This window comes from Leptonotus elevatus, chromosome 7, assembly GCF_054856555.1.
Source record: "Leptonotus elevatus isolate MCC_2025b chromosome 7, RoL_Lele_1.0, whole genome shotgun sequence".
NCBI classification, from domain to species: Eukaryota; Metazoa; Chordata; class Actinopteri; order Syngnathiformes; family Syngnathidae; genus Leptonotus; species Leptonotus elevatus.
In genome coordinates, this window is record NC_141245.1 from 5,935,874 (window position 1) to 5,960,714 (window position 24,841).

The window sequence follows — 24,841 nt, forward strand, 5'->3', positions numbered from 1 at the left end:
CACTCAATTTCCCCCCCAATTTTTGTCATTTTATTTGAGAATGCATTTACAAATTTAAATCACGTCAGTAGAGAGCTTGTTGTCAAATGTGCTGGCTAGTTACTATTCATGAATACATATATTGTGCTTGTGTTGCATTTGTGGACTAGAGAGAGCACTTTTGACTCCAGCTTGAATTCAACCTGCAACACAGCAAGACGGCAAACAAGATACACATCTGTTAGTTACACATATCAACTAGACACAAGAACGAGGTTGAACCCATAGCTGAGGTCTATGAACAAATAGTGGCTGAGACTTTGGTCTGATCAGATTCCCATCTGATTGACAGCTTTCAAAAAGTCACAGTTCGAAAGAGTGTGCGAGAAACTCTGAATGCTCTCTCTAAGTAAGTTACTGAAAACATCACTCATTTAGTAACAGTTTTACACTTTATAACACAAAAGTCAAGCCAAATAAGTTATTTCTTCATTAAAAAGCAATTCATGTTTAATGTGGCTTATGAAGGCTGTCTTAATATTATGCATGAATGGGAGAGGTGGGCCACTGGTTGCAAGTTTGATGAGTATTACTGGTGGTACTGGTGAGTGTACACTTGTGCCCTCCTTGACCCTTAATGTGGTTGGAACATCTTGGCCAAGTCATCCAGTGCAGATATGAGCTTCTGCTCCTCCAGCGGGGAGCTGTGGGTCCAAGCCAGTGGCAGGTGGGTGGCCACCATCCTGCGGTCTGTGTGAAAAAAAAAAACCATTTTTTTTTGTATTTTGGAGGGGACAGTAAAAGTTTCTGCAGTTCACATAGTACAACTGCACCTGTCTGAATAGCAAAGTTGGAGAAGAGACGGGAATTGTCTTGCCTAAATTGTAAGCCCATGTGGTATGGTCATTACACTTCTATAGTTTAAAAGCATTACATAGATGTGCACTGTACAGCAATATGTCTATTTAACCCTATAAAGAAATATATAAGAGAACATTCTAGTTCTTTGTAATAGAATATTTATTGGTCCTTTTGAACAAACAACAGCAACATTTTTAAATCAACTTCCACATATGACTTTTGATTTGTGTCATATTTGATACATCCGGTCACAATGGGCTCAAAATGTCTTGTATTTAATATGATTTGAATGGCTTTATAGGGTAATGTTTACTTTTGCTGATGCACATTTTGTTTGTTTTAAGTAATACGCTTTTCCTACCCATGTAATCTATTAGATGGTTTGCTTTGACTGCATGAGCAAGATATAGGCCGTGTTGCTACTACCATACATTTTATTTTATATCCATAGTAAAATACATAAGAAAATAATACTGTAATAAGATTAAAAGAATATCTGAATATATTATATAAAATACTCAAATAGTAAAAAAAAAAAAAAAAAATATATATATATATATATATATAATATAGATTTTTGTTAAGATGGACATTAGGGGAAAAAAAAGACTAGAAGCATGAAACCATTCATTTATAGTTTCACTTTTAAACAGCTGAAATCAACTTTAATAACATTTCAACGCAAGAGCAACTATACTGCTTTGAAATACTCAAGTTCCAATAATATTTATTTATTTGACACCCCAATGCCACATGGGGGGGGGGAGAAAGAGGGAGAGGTAGGAAGGGAGAGAGAGAGAGAGAAATATAAATTGAGGGAGAGAGAGAGAGAAATATAAATTGAGGGAGAGAGAGAGTGTGAGAGAGGGAGAAAGAGAGAGAGTAAGAGAGGTAGGAAGGGAGAGAGAGAGGGAGAGGTAGGAAGGGAGAGAGAGAGAGAAATATAAATTGAGGGAGAGAGAGAGAGTGTGAGAGAGAGAGATACAGAGAGAGAGAGTGAGAGAGGTAGGAAGGGAGAGAGAGAGAGAGGTAGGAAAGGAGAGAGAGAGAGATACAGAGAGAGATACAGAGAGAGATACAGAGAGAGAGAGAGATGTGCTGCTTTTAATATTGTGACATGACGACAACCATATCGTGGCAATTTTATTAATATCGCAAAATGACCATATTGCCATTACTGTTACATCCCTATTCACTGCCATTAGTTGGATACCCAGTTGCCATACCCTGATAGAAGCGTCCGCTGGGGTTGGCCGCAGCAGCCTCAGACACAGCCAGCCACACCACAGTGTCGGCACCCTGCTCTGGAGTCCGCAGGTTGCTCTTCATAGAGCGGTGGAAGTCAGGCATGGCGTTCGCCACCGCTGATACAAACACAAAATATTTTCATTATAACGTTTAATCAGACAAATCGATTTAAAACAATACACCTGTGGCAGAACTAATTAGCATCGTTTGAGGAAACAAATCGCGAGAAAAAGCTGTTGCCGCCTCCCCTTCTTGAAATATGACCACAGTACAGCACTGAATTTTTTGGGGGGTCAGGGGTGTGAAGACTTTTTATATCCATTGTAATAAAGACTTGATGTACCCGGAGTGTCCACCCAGCCGGGATGCATGACAGAGAAGTGGACGCTTGGGTGAATCTTTGCAAGCTGCTCCGCCATCACCACCTGCTGCCTCTGCAAGACACACAAGCAGAAATACCATCATTATGGAAGTACCACATTTTTCAAACTGTTCAGCATCAACAGGCCTGCTGTTGCGACCTTTTTGCCTCTAATTGAGGTGACCAAAAATATTGAACAATTCTGGTATTTTTTTTACAGTTCTGCCAGCGCTGGTCGCACCTTGTGTTGGGCGTAGACCATGGACCCATCATAGCGGCCCCTCTCGGACTGCAGGTTACCTATCCTGAGCTTCTGCACCAACATCCCGCCTGATGACAGAGTGATCTGCACAAGGAGGAATCATGCCAGAAAATGACGATGGATTTGTTAGATGACCTGATCAGAGATTCTCAAGAGCTTGTTGACAATGTGTTGCGGTCTGATGAGACCAAGGTTCAACGTGTTGGCTTCTTTATTTTTATACTATTATTTTTTATTTAGGTGAACCAAGTTCTTCCTTTTTGAATTCGCACTTCTCACCACTCTGGGATCCGCGCTCTTCTCCAGCAAAGGAATGAGACTCTTGGTGAGAATGTAAACCCCTGCAAGAGAAACAAGGTTGAAGAGATCCACTGCACTGACAGTAGTCTCCCTTCCAGTCGCTGACCTTGACATGCGACTCACCGAGGACATTGGTGGCAAAGCCCTTCTCAAGACCTTCTGCGTTCACTTCCCGCTCACTCATGATGGAGCCTGCGTTATTAATCTACACATGATCAATCAAGAGCTAGTAACACTGCACGGATGTGACGTTAAGATCAAAGTGTGATCATTTTAAGTAGAAAATGAACATATGATTCATCATCATGATCATCATATTTTCTCACCAGAACATTTAGAGCCTTGTACTTTCTCTTGAAGGCCTCAGCAAACTCCCAGACCTTCTTGGTCTCAGATAGATCCAGGATGTGCACGTAGATCTCCTGGGATGATATTCATTCTACATGAAGCTTTTCTATGTCTTTATTTATTTTTTGAAAATGTCTGGAGAAACACAAACTTTCACTATACTGTACTTTATTTCCTGTCTCCTTGACAAGTTCAGCTCTCGCCTCCTCAGCCTTGTCCTTGTTCCTGCACACCACGTGAATGGTTCCACCTGTGGGAAACTTCATTGCTCAACAGTGTCTTTTAATAAACAGCATTAAAAGCTATTAAATTAAATGGAATAAATTCACATGAACAACTTTCACGGTAAGCAAATGTCGCACGCTCTTGCTGGAGACCTCATTGCCTGGTATCCCCCAAAAAACTAGTGTCTGTTCTCATCAATGACATATTTTTCAGACTCTCTTTGTAGTTACTATTTCCATAAAAGGAACTCTCGAATTAGTTTACCTACCTAGCTAGCTAAAAATGGATATTGAATGTCCACAAATAAGCATTTTGATCACAAGTTACATTTATATTGATTCCAAGAAAAAATAATAAAATTAACTCATTCACTGCCATTGACGGCTATAGACGTCAAAAAATTCATTTGAATCTTGAATTTAAATAATTAAGTAATTAAACAAAAAAGAAAATATTCAAAAAAAAATTGAGGCGTCGATTACATTTTTTAATTGTAATTAATCGCATGACTTCAATCGTTTTTTAAAATATCTGTTCTAAATGTACAATACATTTTTTTCTAGGTTTTCATACTCTTGTTAACAAAAGTGGGGGGGGGGGATTAAACTCATAGAAATAGTTCAAATGAATTTTTGACGTCTATAGCCGTCAATGGCAGTGAATGAGTTAATGTGCCCCTATTTCAACTTTCCAACCTGGTCCTCCAAATGTATCAGCACACCCCTGATTGTTTTTACAGTCTGACAAAAATGTTTAGTGGGCAAAATATTTAATACAATTACAACATATTCAATGTTCTCATTCTATACCCAATGTTCGAAATTAAGTGCAGTTGATTAGAATGCTCCATTCTAGACTAGACTGCCAGGCGGACACTTAGGGCCCCTAAATTGTCAGATATAGAATAATGAATAATTGAACATCCATCAATTTTCCGTACTGCTTGTCCTCATTAGGGTCACGGGTTACTTTGGAGTTAGAGACACGGTACAGCCTGAACCGGTCGGCAATCAGTTGCAGTGATTTTTTTCCTTTTCTTTCATTTGTTTTTCTTTTAAATATAAAAGCATATCTGTAACATAACTTCTCAAGATACTCTTTCAACATTCATCCAAAATGTATTGCTATAATATGCCATAATTGCTATAAAATGCCATAATTCTATGGATCCTGTTCACCGTAAAACTGTTAACCATGTCAAACAGTGGGTTTGGGACCTCATAGCGCCTCTCTAGGCATTCCAGCGGAAACAGCTGCCATGCCCCAAGCACATCTGGCAATTTGGTAACAGAGAGTAGACGGCGCTCGGCCTAAAAACGGGCACATCTTAATTTTTGTGCCAGTTTGATGTGTTAGTGAATTTGGCAGATGCCCAATGCCTCCCTGGGCGTTCTGAGGCACCGAGTTGCCTCACGCCCTGGCGTACCTCCAACTTGGTAAAACCAGGACTAACTAGTGGCGCAGGTGGTGTAATGTGATTTTGGTGGATTTGATCGATGTGCAAGCAGACCGATTCAGCGCTCCGCGGTCATGTCTGGTGGATGTCATCGACTGTATTTCATTCAGAAATATGGCACCAGCGTGGCACAGACGCTCTGAATCACTGTAGAAGTCAATTCATTTGAACTCATTCACTGCCATTGACGGCTATAGACGTAAAAAATTCATGTGAACTATTTCTATTAGTTTCACATTTTTTTCCCACTTTTGTTAACAAGAGTATGAAAACCTAGAAAAAAAATATTGTACATTTAGAACAGATTTAAAATTTGTGATTAATCGTTGAGTTGACTATTGAAGTCATGCGATTAATAACAATAAAAAAAAATAATCGCCTGACGCCTGTAATTTTAATAATCTTTTCATTAAAAAGAAAAGATTATTTAAAAAAAAAAGTCTAGGATTTCATACTCTTGTTAACAAAAGTGAAAAAAAAAGAGTTAAACTAGTAGAAATAGTTACAATTATTTTTTTACGTTTATAGGCGTCAATGGGAGTGAATGAGTTAATAGCACCACCCAAACCACGCGGCTATTGCGGGGGCTCACACACGGATGTCACATGTGCAGCCGACTACATCCTCTGATCTTGCAGTTTACCTGCCAATGTCATGTGCAGACCCCAATGAGTCTATTTTCTATTTGTAATGTCACGTCAGAATTTCAAGGCTTAGATCCATCGCCCAATTCTACCATGCGCAAAGTCTACGAAAAAAAATGAATCCTCTCATGCGCATTATAAGGCGCTTTCCACTTGACTGGGAACAAAGATGGGGCCCGTTGTGTGTGGTCTGCTTGCATTCTAATAACAGAACAAATGCTAAAAGGGGCTTGTACCTCTCCTAGCAACAGCCATCGCCGTGGCTTTCCCGATGCCACTGTTGGCTCCGGTTATCATGAAGGAGCGTCCTGCCAAAGAAACCTCCAGGTCCTTCTCCACAAAGCGCTTGGAAGCTGACAAGAAGGCGTTCCTGTGGAGAATCAACAAGGACAATTCTGCATCACAGGTCTGTCCATGGGTAAATTCAAATCAGCTTCAACTGGTCTCGCGCTGGAACTCAGCTGACCTCATGTGACAGTGAGAGAGAAAGCGGGTGTGTTCAGATCAAGGAGGTCAATGGGCAGACGTGGCACACTGTTGTGCCTCGCAATTTTACTGTACATACGAGTGAGAGATTGTGCCTGGCAGCGGATGTGGCAAGAATTGTTGGAGGGCGGCTGACAACAGGATCGGAGTATGCGTTTGAAAGTGTGTGTGGTAAGCATTGTCCTGGACGCTATTGTTGTGGAAGGCCGCACAAGGCCAAGTGAGAGCGTGGCTAAATACCCGCTCTGTTCGGTGGTGTCATGCAGAGAGCTATTAGTGCAGGCACAGAGCGGGTCGCTCTGTTGGAGAAGCAACAACACAGAACAAAGGGGAGAAGGGAAACAATCACAAAAGCACCTTTTCAGAAAACTCGCCTCACTGTATACTAATGAGGAAAGCCTCTGATTGACTGTATTTAATCAGATGGACATATGTATTGGGACATGCAACAATATATAGGTGACGGTGTTTCTTAATATTGTCTGAATCATGTTAAAACATTGAGACTGGCTTACCAGAAATACTTTGCCTACACGAGAACATCAACTTACAGTTGGTGTCAGTTTCTGTCACTTCATCTACAATCTATATGTAATGTATTGCCTACATATTTGATAGCAATTTAAGCCAAATATCAATGTAGGAGGCCGTAGTCATATCATAAACATGTCAACCGTTTTATGACTTCATCTTTTATATCAATACTTCTTAACCTTTCGCTATGTCTCGAAACGTTTTAATATGTTCTCACACCATCTATGGAAACAAATATCTCATTTAAAGATGAGGCCGATTAATTTATACAAAGTATAATACTGACAACAACAAAAAAATTAACACATTTTTATTTAATTTACATGTAACTCAAGCCAAAATAAAATGGCCCACCCAAAATACTACACTTCAATTTTCACAATCAGAAAATAGTGTCAAATCATGGGCACAAAGCCTACCAGATAGATAGATAGATAGATAGATAGATAGATAGATAGATAGATAGATAGATAGATAGATAGATAGATAGATAGATAGATAGATAGATAGATAGATAGATAGATAGATAGATAGATAGATAGATAGATAGATAGATAGATAGATAGATAGATAGATAGAGAGATAGAAAGTAAAAATCCACACATTCAGCATACCTACAGTACTATTATTGTACTGTACTGCACTGTAAACATCTAGATGCTAAGTACAGACAAAAACAAAGAGCATCATTGTAATAGGATTCAACAAAATTTAACTGTATATTATATTCTGTAAAAATAAATAAAGAAAGATAGTGATCATTCATACCTGGTGAACTCTGTCATCCCCTTGAGGAACCAGGCCAAGTTGCGGTACAGTGACATGGTGGCGCTCTGAGTCTGGAAGCATCAGGACGTTCTCCCCTCTTCGCTGCTCTTTTTAGCTGCGCTCGGACACCACGTGGAGCCGAGCAGCCTGCTGGGCCAACAACACCTTCGGCCTACTAGTGGTAGGCAAAGGGACAGCAATTCATTCATTCACTAACTTGCTCCAAGTGGATTTTTGTTTAGTTTTATTTAGTTTAGTTTTATTTAGTTTAGTTATATTTAGTTTAGTTTTATTTATTTTATTTTATTTAGTTTAGTTTTATTTCGTTTAGTTTCGTTTAGTTTTATTTCGTTTAGTTTCGTTTAGTTTCGTTTAGTTTCGTTTAGTTTCGTTTAGTTTTGGTTTAGTTTTGCCCAGCAGAGATGGCAAACGTAGTCGAAGTACGGACTAGTAAAAATGTTGATTCAAGTCCTGTCCTGAAGTAAAATTAATTATGACTGTCAATTGCACAAAAACTATTTTTAAACTTAGCCCAATGAAAAGTTTGTGGGGAAAAAATATCTTTGTGAGCATGACCTCTGTGCATGTCATTTGTTAAATGTCTTTCAATAAAGAAAGTTTGCCCCCCCAAAAATGTTATAACTTGGCACAATGAAAACAATTATGCATACATACTCACATTGAGGGGGTAAAAAATCATGCTAAGAGATAGCTAGCATTGGCTTGTCTTTTATGCTTTCAAAACATGCTACCATAGCTTTGCTAACATTGCAAACTGTGTAACAAACATTGCTAAATTCATAAAATGATTACAGAGATTAGACAGAGATTTTCTGAATACCAGAATCTGTTGGTTTTTAGGCTGTCAAAGACACGATATATTCACCATCAACCTTGTTTTTTTGAAGAAAATAAAATTCCAGCCTGTTTTTAAATAGAAAAAAATATTTTGAAAAACAGAAAATACAAATAAAAAATACTCAAAAAAACAAAGCTCCCCCCCAAAAATTAGTCAGAAAAACAGGAGTTGTTTTTTTTCAAGTAAATGCAATACACTTTTTTAATATATTAAGTTTAAATAATTATGAGCTCATTAAGTTTGATCACTTGAGTTCATTAAATTTATATTAACATGGATTAACTTAATTCAATCGTGTGTTATCACTTGAAGAAACTCAATTAAGTTGCTCAACAATTATCTTTTTAGAATGCAGGTGGATTTTTGATATTTGGAAACGTAGCTACAAAACATGGTATAATCTGTAATGCGTAAGTTTTTATAGGTCAAACTTTAAAAAAAATTGCAATATCTCAAAACCCTGATGTTTTCTTAAATCTCATGTTGATACTTCAACTTGAATTCAGTTAAATCCTAATATCTGTAGTTCTATTTGAGTATTGAACATGAATACTTTTGACACCTCTGCTTTAAAGTAGGCTATAAAAATGCACAACACCCCCTCTCTCTCTTTCCCTCTTACTCACTCACTCACTGACTGTGTGCGCGTGCGTTTGCGTGTAGGTGTGGCGAAGGTGTGATGCACAATGTGAGAAGCCGGAGCGCAGCAGGAGCACTTTACCCGTCCATAAGGACATTTTGTTTCTTACTCCTGTAGTGTTTACAAATCTCATGATCCTGAGCAAGATTCTTGGACAAGATGGTGAGTCTTTGCTGCTCGGGTTCTTCTTTGTGCAATAATACAGTTATCTTTTAAAGTTAAGGTGGTTACTCACTATACATTGCTCAATGACAATAAAGATTCTGATCCTACAAAAAAGCTTCAAATGCATTTAAAATGAGTCTCCTAAGCAAAACTGTTGGCTGATCGGTACAAAATGGTTGTTACTCTTTTTCTACATAAGCCGGCTTATCTTGAGGTAAGTGCTTGCAGATGCACCTCAGGGCAAAGTGCCTTCTGTAATCACCCATTTATTGTGGTTCAATATTGCAATGGTGGCACTGCTTGCCATTTAGTAGGTCAGAGGTCACCAACAGGTAGTTTACAATGAACAGCTTTGAAGAGGAAGTCTTTTATGACTTTGTACTAAAAGGGTGACTCGCCGACAAATTTGTTATTATAACTCTTTATATTATAATTCTAAAAGGAAACATATTTCACAGTAGGGACATTGTTCTTTTGTTGGTATGTTTCCTTTTTGCATCTATGTGCTGATGTGCCTTACCAAAAAGTTGCGGTTTTACCTCATCTGTCCTTAGGACATGCTCCCAGAAGCGTTGGGGCTTGACAACAGGCAGTTTGGCGTTCTTTTTAATGATTAATTTTCAACAGTGGTGTCTTCCGTGGTCGTGTCCAATGAAGTCCACTTTGGCTCTAACAACTATGGTGCAATCTTACACTGATGTACCTTGAACTTGTAGTTCACCATTCAATTCTTTGGAGGTTGTTATGGGCTTTTTGTTTCCATTCATATTAGTCAGCTCTTCAATTTGTCAACTTGTGGCCATGTCCAGGTTGGCTACATTCTCGTGGATCGTAAATATCTGAATAATATGTGCCTGTGTTGTCACAGGAACATCAAGCTGGTTGGTGTTGGTTGTATAGCCTTTGCCTGTGCTTGTCTATAATTTTATTTCTGATTTTCTGAGACAACTCTTTCCCTCGCACCCTCTGGTCCATGTTTAGTGTGTTTACACACTATGTCACCAAATTGCACAACGACTACGAGTCACCCTTTGAATAGGTCCACTGACTTCTTACAAGTTTAAAGACACATAATGACACACCTTGGTTGATGTCTTGATGGTCACATTCTTTTCAATCATTCTTAGGGTAGATTCATTTTTGTCCTGGTCTGTTTCATGATTTATTTTTTAATTTTTCAAATAATTCTGTTGAACCACAATTCAAAAGCAATTATGATTTTCATTGTTTATTTTCTCATATCATTTTCATTATTGAGTCATGTTTTGGTTCTGTGGGGTTGGGTTTTTATTTACGTTTTGGGTGTTCTTGTTTTTGTCTGTGGTTGGTGTTTTTATCATGTGTTCCTGGTTTCTTCCCTTGTCTCGTTATGTCTAACCATGTCCATGTGTGTGTCTTCCCTTCCCAGTGTGTGTGTGTGTGAGAGACCAATCAGTGCCCTCAGCCACTTGTGTTTCCCCAGGTGTGGCTCATTAGCTTATTAGTGTTAGTGTATTTAGGCCCCGTCCACACAAAAGCCAGTTTCAATGTATCCTCACAAGTTTCTTACTGTTTAGGCCGTTTCTCCACATGACGGCGCCGTTTCGGCGCTTGAAACCGATCACTTTTGAAACCGGGCTCTAGAGTGGAAAGATTTCAAAACGCGGCTCGTACGCATCCGTCTGGACACCATATGCAGGATACTCCTCCAGTGATGACGTAATGGTCGCAGCTTGATGACGACGCATTGTCGCAGATTGATGACGTATGCGCCAATTCTCGCGTGACTCCGCGCGAACCGTCAGTCTGTCAACAACAATGGCGGATAGCCGTGTCGTAGTCGTTTTGCGCAGCCTCCTTAGCTTGCTTATGTTTTTGCAGCAACATATTTTGCTTCTTTATTCCCACGTTCAACAAGCGATGCACTTGAGTCACCCGCCGTTGTCACTTCTCCTGTCTTCGTCTTTTTCATGTTTTGATACATGCAAAGTCATGTTTGTTCTGTAGATTCCAATGAAGTTAGGGGGTTTAACGTGTTCGTCTTCTTCACTGATTCTTCTTCTACGCTTTCCGTTAACTCCCAGTGGCTGTGCTACAGCGCCACTCCAGACTTGGCATTCACATTACAGCCGATAAACAACTTCAGCGTTTTCTTTTGGACACACACAGGTCTTGAAATGCTTCTGTGTGTACGAGATTTGTTTGAGGAACGAAGCCGGCTTTCCTTCCATCTGGACGGGGTTTTAGTCTGTTGTGTTTGTCCAGTCGGTGCATTGTTGATGTTACATGTGACATGTTGTGTGTTATGTCGTCTCAGTTCAGCTAAGTCTTCCCAGCCACAACTAGTCAAGTAGTCTCCCAATTTCCTGCTCACCTTATGATTTCCATTCAATAAACTCACCACGTTACTCTGTTCCTCTGTCTGATCGCCGCGCTTGCTTTCGTTTGGGTCCATAATCCCTCACACCCCCACATTGTGACAATCATTTTTTTCTTTCTGTTCTTACTTTTATGACCAACAATTTTGTTCACAATTATGTCTGTTCAAAAGCTACCCATTAACTACTATTTGTGATTCATATACTTTGTCGTAATCACTGTATGCAACTGTTTAAACTCAGCAGAGCTTAATTATACTGCCTGATGAGTCTTTGCTTTAACATTTTGTTCCCTCTTATGCCCTCTGCAGATTCGCTTCTTGCTGCTGTTTAGCAAGCAGGGAAAGTTACGCCTGCAGAAGTGGTTCACACCATTAACAGATCGGGAGAAGAGGAAGGTGATCCGGGACATGATGATGATTGTGTTGGCCGGCACGCCGCGCTCGTGCAACTTCCTACATTGGAGAGACCTCAAGATTGTCTATAAGAGGTTTGTGTGTATGAAATGTGGCAACTGTTTATTTCACCTAGCATTTTCCCTTTGTACCCAGTAAGGCGGTGCCTTGAGATAAGGGTTCAATTTTTCCAGTGACAATGCTTGTAACATAAAACACTCACAAATAATCTTTTCTTTTTGAAAAAGTTTTATGGAAATGCCATTGATCCTTTCCAGCCACAACAAACAACCACTTTTTTTTTTTATCAAAGGAAAATTGCATCTTTATTATTGTACTTCATGAAAATATACATACATTACAATAATGAAATAGAATGCAAGACATTAAAGAGTTTTTGCCACATCCACGCTCCTTTTGGTGTGCATTTTTTGGCCACCTGGAGGAAGTATAATACTGTACAGAGAGAGACGCATGATGAAGAGTTTCACAACTGACTCTCACAGGTCAGTCTCGGTACTACAAAACTCTTCGAGTTAGAGAGAGGAGAGCGGTTGTCGGTGGCAATATCGTTTTTATCTGCCTGCTTATAAAATGTCTATAAAATTGTTGGAAGTAGACGTCTGCAGATAAGCTAATACTCTTTGCACACTAAAACAAGGAGAGCGTGGCTGCCACCTACTGTAGTGGATGTGCAATTACACTTAATTCTTATCGAGCAAAAAAAAAACATCTTTGTAAAAAATAAATAAATACCAAAAACCATTGCACAGCCCACCCCATTTGAAAACGAATGCTGTAATAGCATCAAAACATAAAAAATAAAAAAAAAGACATGTAAGTGTACAATTATGTGTGTGTGTCTGCCTAACTGTAGCTGCTAAATATGACTGTATTAGGTTTGCAACATTGCTAATAGCTGTTGGATATGATGTTTGTCACTGGTACAACAATGATCCTCTGTGTGTATTGTGTTCACAGTTCCACAAGTACAAATGTTCGTACGAGCACAATGAAAAGTCCTTTGTTGTTTGCAGACTTTTGTAGTTGGAAAGTTTAAAATGGATGCTTGTCCGGCCTTCAGACAAAGATATTACATTCTTCTCTTAATTGCACAATATACAAAAATTGATGCGATGCATAATATTGCAACCAGTGAGTTGGAATTGATTGGATTTGTATTTAATGGCAATAACTAATCATTATTGATGTACTACAAACAGTGATCAAAACACGATTTCTTTAAACGGTGTCAATTCTGTGAGGCTTGTGTTTTAGCTCTGCTCTGCGCTGCAGGACTGTGTTGGTAATTTCGTGTAATATGGCAATCTCGACATGGCGGAGCGCATATCTACCCCATGAAGTGCACAATTGGAGATCACGCCCTCACATAGCTTTGTGGGATAATATAAAGTGTGATAATATAAAAAATATAATAGAGCTGACGATTATGATACTACTACTACTTACAACAACAACGTTTGTATCAATCTGCCCTTGCACCAATCAAATTCCCCAAAAATTGCAGTAGACCAGCTGTCTGCCCTACACCAGCACTTGGTCTGAGAGGGTGTAAGTTTAGATTGACTTTACTCCCTCTGCAGCACTGGCACGCACATCTTGGCAGAGAGCAGTCTTCCAAAGGCAGTCTTGCGCTAGCATGAAAAATAAGATCAGATAGCGCCCCACTACAAATGTACTGCCTAGGAAAATAGAGTGATACAGTAGGCTGTCGTGGATTCCTATATTTGTTATTTTTTGCTTTGTGTATTTTCATCAAATAATTCACAAGGGAGTAAATCATCCACTGGTCCAACAATATTTTATGTTTCATCTTACAATAATTAGGTATCTTTTTCCGAGTCATATGTCACATAGGAAAACCTGTTCTTTCCAAAGTAGTGCCAATATATTCACAGTAATTTCCTCCACTGCAGGTACGCCAGCCTTTATTTCTGCACTGGTCTGGAGGAGCAAGATAATGAGCTGCTGAGCCTCGAGGTGCTGCACAGATATGTCGAACTACTGGATAAATACTTTGGCAATGTAAGTAGAGATGAATGCTGTTGTTTTAGCCAAACAAAATGTTCTCCGTGTTGTCATTGCAGATAAAACATAATGTATATGCAGGGCGCATCTGCATAATTTTGATCTTTTTATTTATTTATTGCATGTGACCCAGTTAGGAAATGTATCATGGCTATGTAAGCAGACATGATTTGGTTAATAATACAAAAATACACTATTTTGTTTGATTAGTAATCATATAGGCTGCAGCACCCTTGCGACCCTTGTGAGAAATAAGCGGTTAAGAAAATGGATGGATGGATAGTAATCATGTTGATATAAACAAAATGGTTGGGTATAGAGATCCGGACGTCACGTGACTATTCCCCGAACACGCCCCCCTGTGGCAGTGTCAAAGCCTATTACTTGCAACGGGTGTACTCGCGTTTATCCGTCGACTTTCCGTCCAAGAGAATTGACACTCACCTTGATGAAAAGGACATGATGAGAAGGACGGGTTGGATGATATTACCAATGTAGATGAAGTGTTAGGAGTGCTTTTTCAACAACGCGGCGACCCTGGTACCTGAAATTCCCCCTTCACTTACACTGGTGAGTGTTTGCAAATGTGATCATACAAAGGCTTAACAAATTTGTAGCAGATACCAGGAACAATACCCGCCATCTCTGGACGGAAGAGCACAATACTGTGAACAGCTTCTGGTAGAGGACCACAGATGCCAAATATGAATGAATATGAGTTAAGCAGCAAAATCCAACCATTTTTATCCATCTCAGGGGGCGGCCATTTTGCCACTTGCTGTCGACTGAAGATGACATCAATGTTGCTCAGGTCTCAGGTAACAACCAATCACAGCATAGCTTCAGAAAACAGGTGAGCTGTGATTGTTCGTTGCCTGAGCCCTGAGCAACTGTGATGTCATCTTCAGTCGACAACAAGTGGCAAAATGGCCGCCGCCCCCTAAAATGGATAACCTAATTTTGCTTCATAACTCAGTATTCCACAAATGTCATATTAACTCATTCACTGCCATTGAATGCCATAGCAAAATAAGGAAACTAAACGGTACTGTACATTATAGCTTTGCCTTCCTCTCTTCCCCAGAAATGAAACATTATTGATTTGATTGCGTTTTAAATAGAACATATATGAGCATACCTGCAAAAAATTAAAATTGATAAACGTCAAAAATGTATTTGAACTATTTCTATTAGTTTCACCCCCCCCCACACACACTTTTGTTAACAAGAGTATGAAAACCTAGGAAAAAAATATTTATTGTACATTTAGAATAAATATAAAATTTGTGATTAGTCGTGAGTTAACTAGTGAAGTCATGCGATTAATTACAATTAAAAATTGTAATCGCCTGACAAGATGATTATTAAAAATTAGGGGCGTCAGGCGATAATTTTTTTTAAATCTGAATTAATCGCATGACTTCAATAGTTAACTCACAATTAACCACAAATTGTACATCTGTTCTAAATGTGCAATAAAAAAAACCTAGGTTTTCATACTCTTGTTTACAAAAGTAGAAAAAAAAGTTAAACTAATAGAAAAATGTACGTAATTTGTAGTTTCAGTTTCAGTAATCAGTCATTTGACGTTTATAACCGTCAATGGCAGTGAATGAGTTAATCAGAATGTCATGTTTAGACTAGCGAGGTCACAGTTGACATACTATTGTTAAGACATTTTTAAGGTTGACTTCCACTTTTAGTGTTAACCACTAAGTTCCGTTCCAATTCCCTTACGGCTGTATGCGGTACATTGTGTTTTGCTTCCTCACCAGGTGTGTGAGCTGGACATTATTTTCAATTTTGAAAAGGCGTATTTCATCTTGGATGAATTCTTGATGGGAGGAGAAGTGCTAGAAACCTCCAAAGTGGCCGTGGGTGTCTCTCTGCAGGAGGCTGACGCACTCCAGGAGGTGCAGTAAGCTTTCACACGCCCTCGTGAACGTAGGTTTGGAGAGAAGTGACTCATGTGGACCTTCGGTGTAACTTTTGCTTTTTGTGATTGCAGACAATGGAGGAATATATGCGCAAACCTTCTTATTGAGCCACAACAAGAAAGAGACCTCTCACATCTCAGGACATAAACCAAAAAGTTAAATCTGTGCAATATTTATATAAACTATAAAGAGTGCTACTGTAAATTTGCTTAATTTTTTTAATTTTTATTTTTTTGCAGGTATGCTCATATATGTTCTATTTAAAATGCAATCAAATCAAGAATGTTTCATTTCTGGGGAAGAGAGGAAGGCAAAGCTCTAATGTACAGTACCGTTTAGTTTCCTTATTTTGCTCGTTCAAAGGAACAAAATAATATAAAAACCTCTCAGTATGTTATCCTATAGTTTTACATGACCACGAACTACATACACAATAATCAACATATTGTTTAATGTGATAGGCAGCCGAATGGGTTGCACTCCTGTCTCAGAGTTGTGAGGTTCTGGCTTTCCTAAATGGTGTTTTCATGCTCTCATGTAGTCCTGCTTCTTTCTTAGGTTTAAGTGAAAACTCTAAATTGTCCACAGGTGTGAAAGTAAGTATGAGTGGTTGTTTATATGTGCCTCGTGATTTGTTGTCTCTTACCCTGTCAGCTGAGGGAGGCTCCGGTCAGCTCTGGATATTTGTGAAATTGATACTGCTCTCACAGTGTCACGCAAAAACAGATACCACTCTTATTTGTATATAAAGGGGTTCCTAATGCTGTGGCTGTGAGTGTATTAAAGAAAACAAATGAAAGTACAAGTGCCTTTTAAGTCTTATATTAATTCGTTTCAGAGTGTTGTGTCTAAGAATTTGCTTTCAATGTAACAATATTACATCTCAACTTCTCATAATAAATATTTTCTCAAAAGCTTTTCATTGTTTGGTGATTTAAAAAAAAAATCTATGTTGATGAGAGAAAAAAGAACATGACTCAGTAAGGAAAAAATAAAGTCAATGCTTTATTAAACCTCAAATATGTCACATAGGTCCACATTTAAGAAAGAATTACCAACAAACACAAGTGAATCTAAGGGGTCCAACACTGATTGTGTGTGCGTGTGTGTCAAGGCTGGTGAGTCACATGTACGGGATGTTGAGCAACATACTCAAATTATTGTCAGGACACGCACATTTCTGCTAATAAATAAGACATTCAGCAAACCTACAGAGGAACCACAGTTGACTGCATGTTTATATCTTGGAAAATACTTTGTTTTCTCTTTCTGTCCACCTCCACCGACACAATAATATATTCATGTAAATACAGGGACATCTCAATCAATTAGAATATTGTGGAAAACTTAATTGATTCCAGTAGCTCATTACATGCGTATAAACTCACTACACACAGAGGGAAACATTTCAAAATTTCTGCTGATTATATGCACTTTGCAGCTAATAAAAAGCCGAAATGCACCATATCAAGAAATTTGAATATTACATTAAAGGGGAAGTCCACCTCAAAATGTTCTTTATGTTCTATGCAGCCCAACTAGCTCATTAATAATTGTGTTTGTGGAATATGAATTAAACAGCAAAAATCTCCCATTTTTATCCATCTCAGGGGTCGGCCATTTTGTCACTTACTGTCAACTGAAGATGACATCACAGTCGCTCAGGGCTCAGGCAATGGCTAATCACAGCTCACCTGTTTTCTGAAGCTGTGCTGCGATTGGTTGTTACCTGAGCAACATTGATGTCATCTTCAGTCGACAGCAAGTGGGAAAATGGCCGCCTCCTGAGAAGGATAAAAATGGCTGGATTTTGCCGCTTACCTCATATTCCACTATATGTGGAATATTAATCGACCAATCGTGGCTCCACTTTAGAAAGCAGGTGAGCCTGACCAGCTGAGCCACGATTGGTAAGACTCACCTGTTTTCTGAAGCTGAGCCGTGATTGGTTGTTACTTTAGCCCCGAGCAACTGTGATGTGACAAAATGGCTGCCCCCTGAGATGGATCAAATCTAGTAATCTAGAAACCATGCAAAATGTAACCTCCCGAAAAGTGTTATCCTGTGTCCTATCTCTACACCACTTGAGTTTCACTTTTTGATTGAACTAATGAAATAAAATTGATTGAGATGCACCTGTACATGATATATATCTGCCACTTGATTTATATGCCATCGCCTGCTTTGGCTTCACTCTCACTGTCTTCACTTTCTGGATTGAAGTAACTCATCAGTTTCATCACAGCCTCGTTATCGAAGCCTTGCGTGTCGCCGCCCCTCTCGCCGTCCTCAGACTGTCTCTTTTGATTCAGCTCTTTATCTGAGTCCATTTGATCCAAATAATCCTGCATGGCCTGTTCAAACGAGCCCGCCGTGCTCTGCCCCGCCCAGTCCCGCTTTTGGCCGGCCTTGCCGTAGCGATACGCCGGGCCGGGATAGCGCCCCAGCATCTGAGCCGCCAGATACGCCGCCAGCTCGCCATCTGCCGTGTCGTCGTAGTCCTTCAACTTGCTAGGAGGGAAACGTCGCTGCGTGGGAGCGGCATCCCCCGTGCGCCCCGCTGCCAAAGCGTGAAGTCGTGACGCGGGGCTCCTGTACGGCTTCCTGACGGGAGTTTGATCTCGGTTCTGCGTGTTGCCCAAGCCCAGGATGTTGAGGATGGCGTCTCTCTGCAGGCTTTTGGGGCTGCTCTTTCGGGCAGGAAGACGTCTGTTGTAGAATTTACTTTGAGGAATCTTGTAGACCATCTTTGGGGACGTCTTCCAGATTTTGTTTTTGTCTCTGCTGTCTTGTGTCATTCTTTGACTAGTTTCTCCCATCTTGAGCATATCCAGGAGATCCTCAGGCGGAATTTGGTATTTCTGGGAGATTTGAATGAGCTGATAGATAACTCGCGGGTCAATGTTATCTCTGTACTGACTTACTCGCCTCTCAGCCCTCTTGTTCTCCTCTTCTTCTATTGCTCGCTTCTGCTCTTCCTCCTCTGTTTTCTCCAACACCTTAAGAAGGTAGTAGTCTACCTGGTCTGGATCATCTGACCTCCTAACTGGATATCTTTGATCTTCATCCACCTCTTCTTGATCATCAACATAATCGAGGCTCCGGTCCAACTGGTGTTTGTCCTCCTCCTCCTCCTCTTCCTCCTCCTCCCCTTTCTGTTCCGGCGGACCCCAGTCTGTAAGGTCCTCACCTTCGTCGTCGTACACCACGTTTCTTAGACTGAACAGATCTTCCCCTTCTTCGTCCTCTTCCTCCTCCGCGTCATCCTCCTCATCCTGTCGTTTGCGCGCGCTCTTCTCATTGGTAAACTTGTCCAGTTCATCAAAGACCGACTGCAGTGTCGCAAGGTTTTGAGGCGTGTACTTCTCCTCCACATTCTCGTTGGTGCGCTTGAAAGGGTTCTCGTGATCATCCTCCTCCTCTTCATCGCCCACGCCTTCTTCATCATCCTCAAACATTAAGGGCATCTTCTTGTGAGGCATGATGCCCTGTTGTTTCTGCACCTTGGGGTACACGTCGCCACCACCCAGTGAGGAAGGATGACGCAAAGTTGGCTTGGAGGCCTTTTCGGTCTGCTGGAGCGTGCTGAGTACGGCTTGGAGCAGCTCCTCGCTCTTATCCTCGCTTCTCTCCTGGTCCGCGTCGTCTTCCTCGCCGTCATGTTTTAGTCTAAGTGTGGCGCGAGTCTTCTGGACATCATCCAAGTGGCGACCGTCGTTCCCCGTGGGGAGGAGCGGCTTCTCCTGTGATTCCGTCCTCTGACGGAGGCTTTCGATGTACTCCAAGGCTTTGATGATGTCTGCATTAGGTGACTGGGGCGGGTCTGATTCACTGTCCCGCAGTCGATGCTCTCGGAGAGCAGCCCCATGAATGGAGCCGAGACACAGAGTGACAAAGAAAAGCTGCGCCAAACACACGAGGTTGCCTCTAGTGGAGTTGCAGGGGAACGGCAGCATTGTGAAACCTGCGGAGGACATTCCAAGATGCACAAATCAGCACTGACATTAAATGAAACTGAATCAGTTTTATGGTCTCAAAAACACTTTAAAGGGGAAGTCAGCCTTAAACATTTCTTGACAATAATGTTTTTTTTGTGACCTCACTAGTCTTAACATGAATTTCAGATTAATATTACATTTGTGGAATATGAGTTATGCAGCAAAATCAATCTCAGGAGGCGGCCATTTTGCCACTTGCTGTCGACTGAAGATGACATCACAGTTGCGCAGGCAACGACCAATCACAGCTCAACTGTTTGCTGAAGTTCAGCTGTGATTGGTCGTTACCTGAGACCTGATTAACTGTGATGCCATTTTCACTCGACAGCAAGTGGCAAAATGGCCGCCTTCTGATATGGATAAAAACTGCTGGATTTTGTTGCTCATATTCCACTCGCACAATATTAACCAAAATAAATATTTAGACTAATGGGGCTGCAAAGAACATATTATTGTCAATTTTTTTGGCCGGGGTTTACTTCCTCTGGGCTCTATTTTTGTGACTGGCTAAAATCCTGCATGGCACATGTAACTGCATGGAGGTGGGTTAGACCCGATGTTGGTAATTTTGTAGATGAGCAAGGCTGGTGGATCGTGAGTGGAAGATCTGTGCTGCTGTAGGAATAGTTACACCCTATACTTCAATCGTGGTTCCTTTCATTCCATTTAAATGTGGCACAATAGTCGGGCAATAGAGTCTCATGGAGGAGACTACCCCCTCATCACAGATCATATGTGTCACCCCCAAAATTTTATTTACAGTATGTTGGATGCTTCCCCACTAGTCTTAACACGGCGTTTATTAATATTACTAATTAATATTTTTGATGAATATATGTAATTGAGTTAAGCAAAATTCACCCCTTTTTATCCATCACAGTGGTGGCCATTTTGCCACTTACTGTCAACAAAAAATGACATCACAGTTGCTCAGGTCTCAAGTAATGACCAATAACGAAGCAAGTTTGGTGATGTGACGTTCACAAGCTGGGCCGTCACCGGTTGCTACTTGAGCCCTGAGCAAGTTTGATGTCATTTTCAGTCGACAGCAAGTGAAAAAATGGCCGTCGCCTGAGATGGATAAAAATGGGTGAATTTTGCTGATTTATTCACGTGCCATTAATATAATATTAATTAGAATACCGGGTTTAGACTAGTGGGGCTGCATATTATTATTATTATTATTGTAAATAATTTTTTGGGGGGTTGACTTCCCCTAAAAAACATGGTTAGGGTTAAGTTACTTGTGTACATGTAAACCAGCTTTCACCGAGTTTTGTCATTTTACTATACAGGTATGTATGTACGCTCAGTATTGGTAGTTTAAGGAGATAATAGTCAACCTTGATATACATGCTACAAGTCCCCAGCCAGAATTTTTTTTTTTATATGATGGATCGATGGAAGATGTATTTGCACTATGTTATCCCTCTCTATGATGCAGTGCAGTTCACCAATACTAAAGTACAACCACGGTACTTTATTGATAATGATTCTTTCATTTGGAAAGTGAAAACATTATTTATTACAGTTTTTGCAACATATTTACAGATGTTGTAATGTTAAGACCAGTGAGCTAATGCACAATCAATTTTCTTTAATATACAAACAACCTCTTTAGTTTCATTATGTCATGTGTCACTCCAAATGAGCAGAAATTGCAATTGAATGAGAATATTGTATTTATTCATCTTCTTCTGCGCGCTGCTTGTGAATAATCCTCCGTAAGTACTATTAGGACTGGTGGGAGCTGCAGTGATGCTATCGCTGCCGCCTGTTGCTTCTTATCTGACGATGACATCCTGCCGCATTCAGCTCCCCTACAAATCTCATTAGTCGTTAAATTGATGCTCACCGTGAGTCACGGCCCTGTTGTCAAGGCAACCCGGTAAGACTGATGTTCCCACATAAGCCACATTTATGCGCAAACCCTTTTAAACAGCAATTATCACTCACTATTTGCCAGCACACAGCAGTTTGAATGAATAAGTAATGCCTGCGTCTGTATGAAATGCCGCTCTTTCAGACGCACCGGCTTTGTAAAGACATAAAACTGTGCTTTTTAAAACAACTTATTTCAAATGAGCAAATAGTCATGATATCTTATGTTCACATTTTTTTTTTACTGGTTTTCGAAAACTGAAAGTCTGAAGAGCTAATTCTGTGTAAACTGTAAACTTGCAAGTACAGAAAAGCGGCAAAAATTCGCAAATTAAGTGATGATAAGACCAAATAATGTAACAAGACACGCACGCATGCTAATAAAGACAACATAACATCAGAGCATCAGGTTGGTTCTCAGCTGCCTTACAAAAAGCCTTTAAACAGAAAATATTCCAAGTCTCACTCTCTTCATGTGATGGGAATTATGTGTGGGCTCAGCTTTGTCACGACTAAACTAGAAATTCTTACCTTTTTGGACTTAGTTTGCGTGGACGGTCTTGCTGAGTGGTGTGATCATTTCTGTCTCCAGCGTGAGTGTGCGCTCAGCACCGCGGACAGCTCCCCATGCTATGAGACACACACCACGTGACTTGTACGTCAGAGAAGGCAGGAGGCACACGCACGCATGTTTTTTCATGCTCGCAAAAATCGAATTGCTTCTATTTTGGAATTTAGGAGCAAGACTTCAAACAACGTTTACATTGTGTTTTAATAGGATAAATATTATCCTGCAATATTTGTGTACCAAGTCAGAAGTTGTAATTGTTAGGTCAAATGTGTCATAGAAGTAAAAAAAATGCTTCTTTTGTGTGTTTTTTTATATTACAGTACGGTTATCCAATGCTGTGTCTATTTTGAACACCCACTTATGTTGTAAATGCTTCCCTCCTCTTATAAATAGTTAACATGTTCAGACGCTTACATCTTTGTTTGGTCTGTCAGATAAAATTAAAAGTTATTGGCTCTTATAATATTTGATGTCTCTCGAATACAACTGGGATTTGGATGAAACTTTTAACTTTAACGTTTGAACCCTTGGCAGAGGTTTAGGACCTCTCAATGCTTCTATTAATGTTTATTCTTTTTATATAGTAACTGCTGTTGCCATTGACATGTGCTGGAGCTCTGCTGCAGCAGTGAGGGACAGACGTAGTTAAAAGTCCAGCGATGACTCATGTTCCGACTCCACCAAAGAACCAGATGGGCGGGGGGTGATGGGGGACTGCAGACTGCAGTGTGTGTGTGTGTGCGTGTGGTAAAAAAAAAAAGAAAAAGAGAGAGAGAGAGAGAGAGAGAGAGAGAGAGAGAGAGAGAGAGAGAGAGAGAGAGAGAGAGAGAGAGAGAGAGAGAGAGAGAGAGAGACCTTTACTTGTAAGCATGCACACACACAGAGTGGCCTCTATTTCTGGCAGCTTGTCAAGTCTTTTTCTGTTATGGATCACTGCGAGTTGCTTACACTTTCATTCATAAATTCGCCTCCTCGCTGCCTTTGATGTGAACGCTGGCTATCCCCCAATGACCTGCTTGTCTCATTTTTCATGCAAGCTTATTCTATCTTAAGATTGTTCACAGCTGGATTACAAAAATAGATGAAAATGGCTCTTTGACAATTTCCGATTAAATTTCTACTTGCAATGCTCGCAAACAGCAACCACAAGTATCTTGGCAAGCTTTCAGAATCAATGTGTCCTTATCAAGTCAGCCATAATATGTTGGATAATGAATATAATTGTAAATTATGAGGTTTCTTTAAAAAAAACACTTTAAAATTGAACAGTGCTGCAATAACCGAACTGCAAAGTAGCGAGGGAACGTTGTACTGTATACTTGTCGTCAATTAGCGTTAATATGTCACCACAACCAATCACGACTCAACTTGCGAACATCACACGACCAAACCCAGGAAAGAGGCAAACTGTAATTGGTCAGATGGCGGCCATTTTGTTACTTGCTGTCGAGTGAAAATAACATCACAGTTGCTCGCTCAGGTAACAACCAATCACAGCTCAGCTCTAAAAAAACAAGTGAGCTGTGATTGGTCGTTGTCTGATGCTGATCGAAATTATGGTAAATACCAGATGTCGAGTAGAAAATTTCATATTTTCCACTGGACAACTGGGAATTTATTTTGATACCCGAGTTTCCGAGTTGAGAGAACCTTTCAAGTTTCAACATGGCCGAGAATGCCAAAGGATTTGTGAATGGCGAGAAATATTAACACTTAATAATAAAGGCGTTGTCGTCCGCTAGCAGGTTGTTTTATAATCTACACAATCATGTAGCGTTTACAACAGTGTTCGCTCGCTCAGTGTTTTAAATGAGCACAAATGAACATTTGGTTTACATTGGTTATGGCGGCACTTTTGGACAAAAGCAGTATTGTTTTCACTTTAATTTTCTTTGAAAGAACCACATTTCCCATGAGGCCAAGCGCATATCATCGTGAAATCCGGACGTCCAAGGCGGCCGCAGTTGGATTGAATAACATTGTTTCCTGTGGCTATTTTACATTTTTTCTTTATACAGCACTGTAACGTTTCTCAAGTATGTTAACAGCAGACGGTGGTTGTGATCTTACTTTCTTTATTGTGCACAATGTTTGTGTTTTTTACATCCGTACATTTTTTAACCCCGCCCCATAGACAACTGGGCCAATTGCTAGGCTGGCTTTCACTACCACTACAACCCGGCGGCAGAGCCATGGCATTGCCATGAGAATGTTTTCTACTCGCCAGAGTATGGAAAATAAACACATTTCCACAAAGACAATGAAATAATTTTTTATGATGCATGGACAGTCATAATGAGCTACCATCAACAACTTCACTGGGAAAGGGCTGAGAAACTCAGTGTGACAGTTATTATGTAAATAAGCCACAGAGTGACATCTCAAATTCGAACAGGTCACTCACACATTTTCAGTAACAGGAAGACAACAAAAGATGTATTTACTTTGCTTAATGTCACACTTAATGAGTGGGCAGGAAGTCCAGAGCCCCAACTACTTGTATTCAAGCAATTAAAA

The 24,841-nt window shown here is 40.1% G+C and overlaps 3 protein-coding genes across 3 annotated transcripts; 1 reads left to right on the forward strand and 2 right to left on the reverse strand.

Moving 5' to 3' along the window:
- Positions 1-7: 7 nt before the first annotated feature.
- On the reverse strand, positions 8-9,805 carry dhrs12la (dehydrogenase/reductase 12-like a). The gene is made up of 11 exons (XM_086080075.1): positions 9,676-9,805; positions 7,473-7,647; positions 5,921-6,054; positions 3,527-3,609; positions 3,338-3,433; positions 3,135-3,216; positions 2,991-3,052; positions 2,691-2,795; positions 2,432-2,522; positions 2,067-2,204; positions 8-729 (listed from the first exon to the last, which is right to left on the reverse strand). The coding sequence occupies exons 2-11, from the start codon at positions 7,526-7,528 to the stop codon at positions 614-616; spliced, it is 963 nt and encodes a 320-aa protein (XP_085936201.1). The 5' UTR covers positions 7,529-7,647; positions 9,676-9,805; the 3' UTR covers positions 8-613.
- Positions 8,975-16,748, forward strand: ap1s3a (adaptor related protein complex 1 subunit sigma 3a). The gene is made up of 5 exons (XM_086080077.1): positions 8,975-9,133; positions 11,805-11,983; positions 13,826-13,934; positions 15,713-15,850; positions 15,946-16,748. Exons 1-5 carry the CDS (start codon positions 9,131-9,133, stop codon positions 15,979-15,981), a joined length of 465 nt encoding a protein of 154 aa, XP_085936203.1. The 5' UTR covers positions 8,975-9,130; the 3' UTR covers positions 15,982-16,748.
- A 118-nt stretch (positions 16,749-16,866) lies between these two features.
- scg2a (secretogranin II a) lies at positions 16,867-22,383 on the reverse strand. The gene is made up of 2 exons (XM_086081365.1): positions 22,285-22,383; positions 16,867-19,838 (listed from the first exon to the last, which is right to left on the reverse strand). The coding sequence occupies exon 2, from the start codon at positions 19,828-19,830 to the stop codon at positions 18,040-18,042; it is 1,791 nt and encodes a 596-aa protein (XP_085937491.1). The 5' UTR covers positions 19,831-19,838; positions 22,285-22,383; the 3' UTR covers positions 16,867-18,039.
- Positions 22,384-24,841: the final 2,458 nt, after the last annotated feature.

Bases quoted from the DNA above. Each gene is read 5' to 3' on its own strand.
- dhrs12la (XM_086080075.1), bottom strand. From the start codon at position 7,528: ATGTCACTGTACCGCAACTTGGCCTGGTTCCTCAAGGGGATGACAGAG. The intron at 6,055-7,472 runs GTATGAATGATC...GATTCTCCACAG, and splicing joins GGGATGACAGAGTTCACCAG to GAACGCCTTCTTGTCAGCTT. The intron at 3,217-3,337 runs GTGAGAAAATAT...GATCATGTGTAG, and splicing joins ACAAGGCTCTAAATGTTCTG to ATTAATAACGCAGGCTCCAT.
- ap1s3a (XM_086080077.1), top strand. The intron at 11,984-13,825 runs GTTTGTGTGTAT...CCTCCACTGCAG, and splicing joins CTCAAGATTGTCTATAAGAG to GTACGCCAGCCTTTATTTCT. The intron at 13,935-15,712 runs GTAAGTAGAGAT...CTTCCTCACCAG, and splicing joins TGGATAAATACTTTGGCAAT to GTGTGTGAGCTGGACATTAT.
- scg2a (XM_086081365.1), bottom strand. From the start codon at position 19,830: ATGCTGCCGTTCCCCTGCAACTCCACTAGAGGCAACCTCGTGTGTTTG.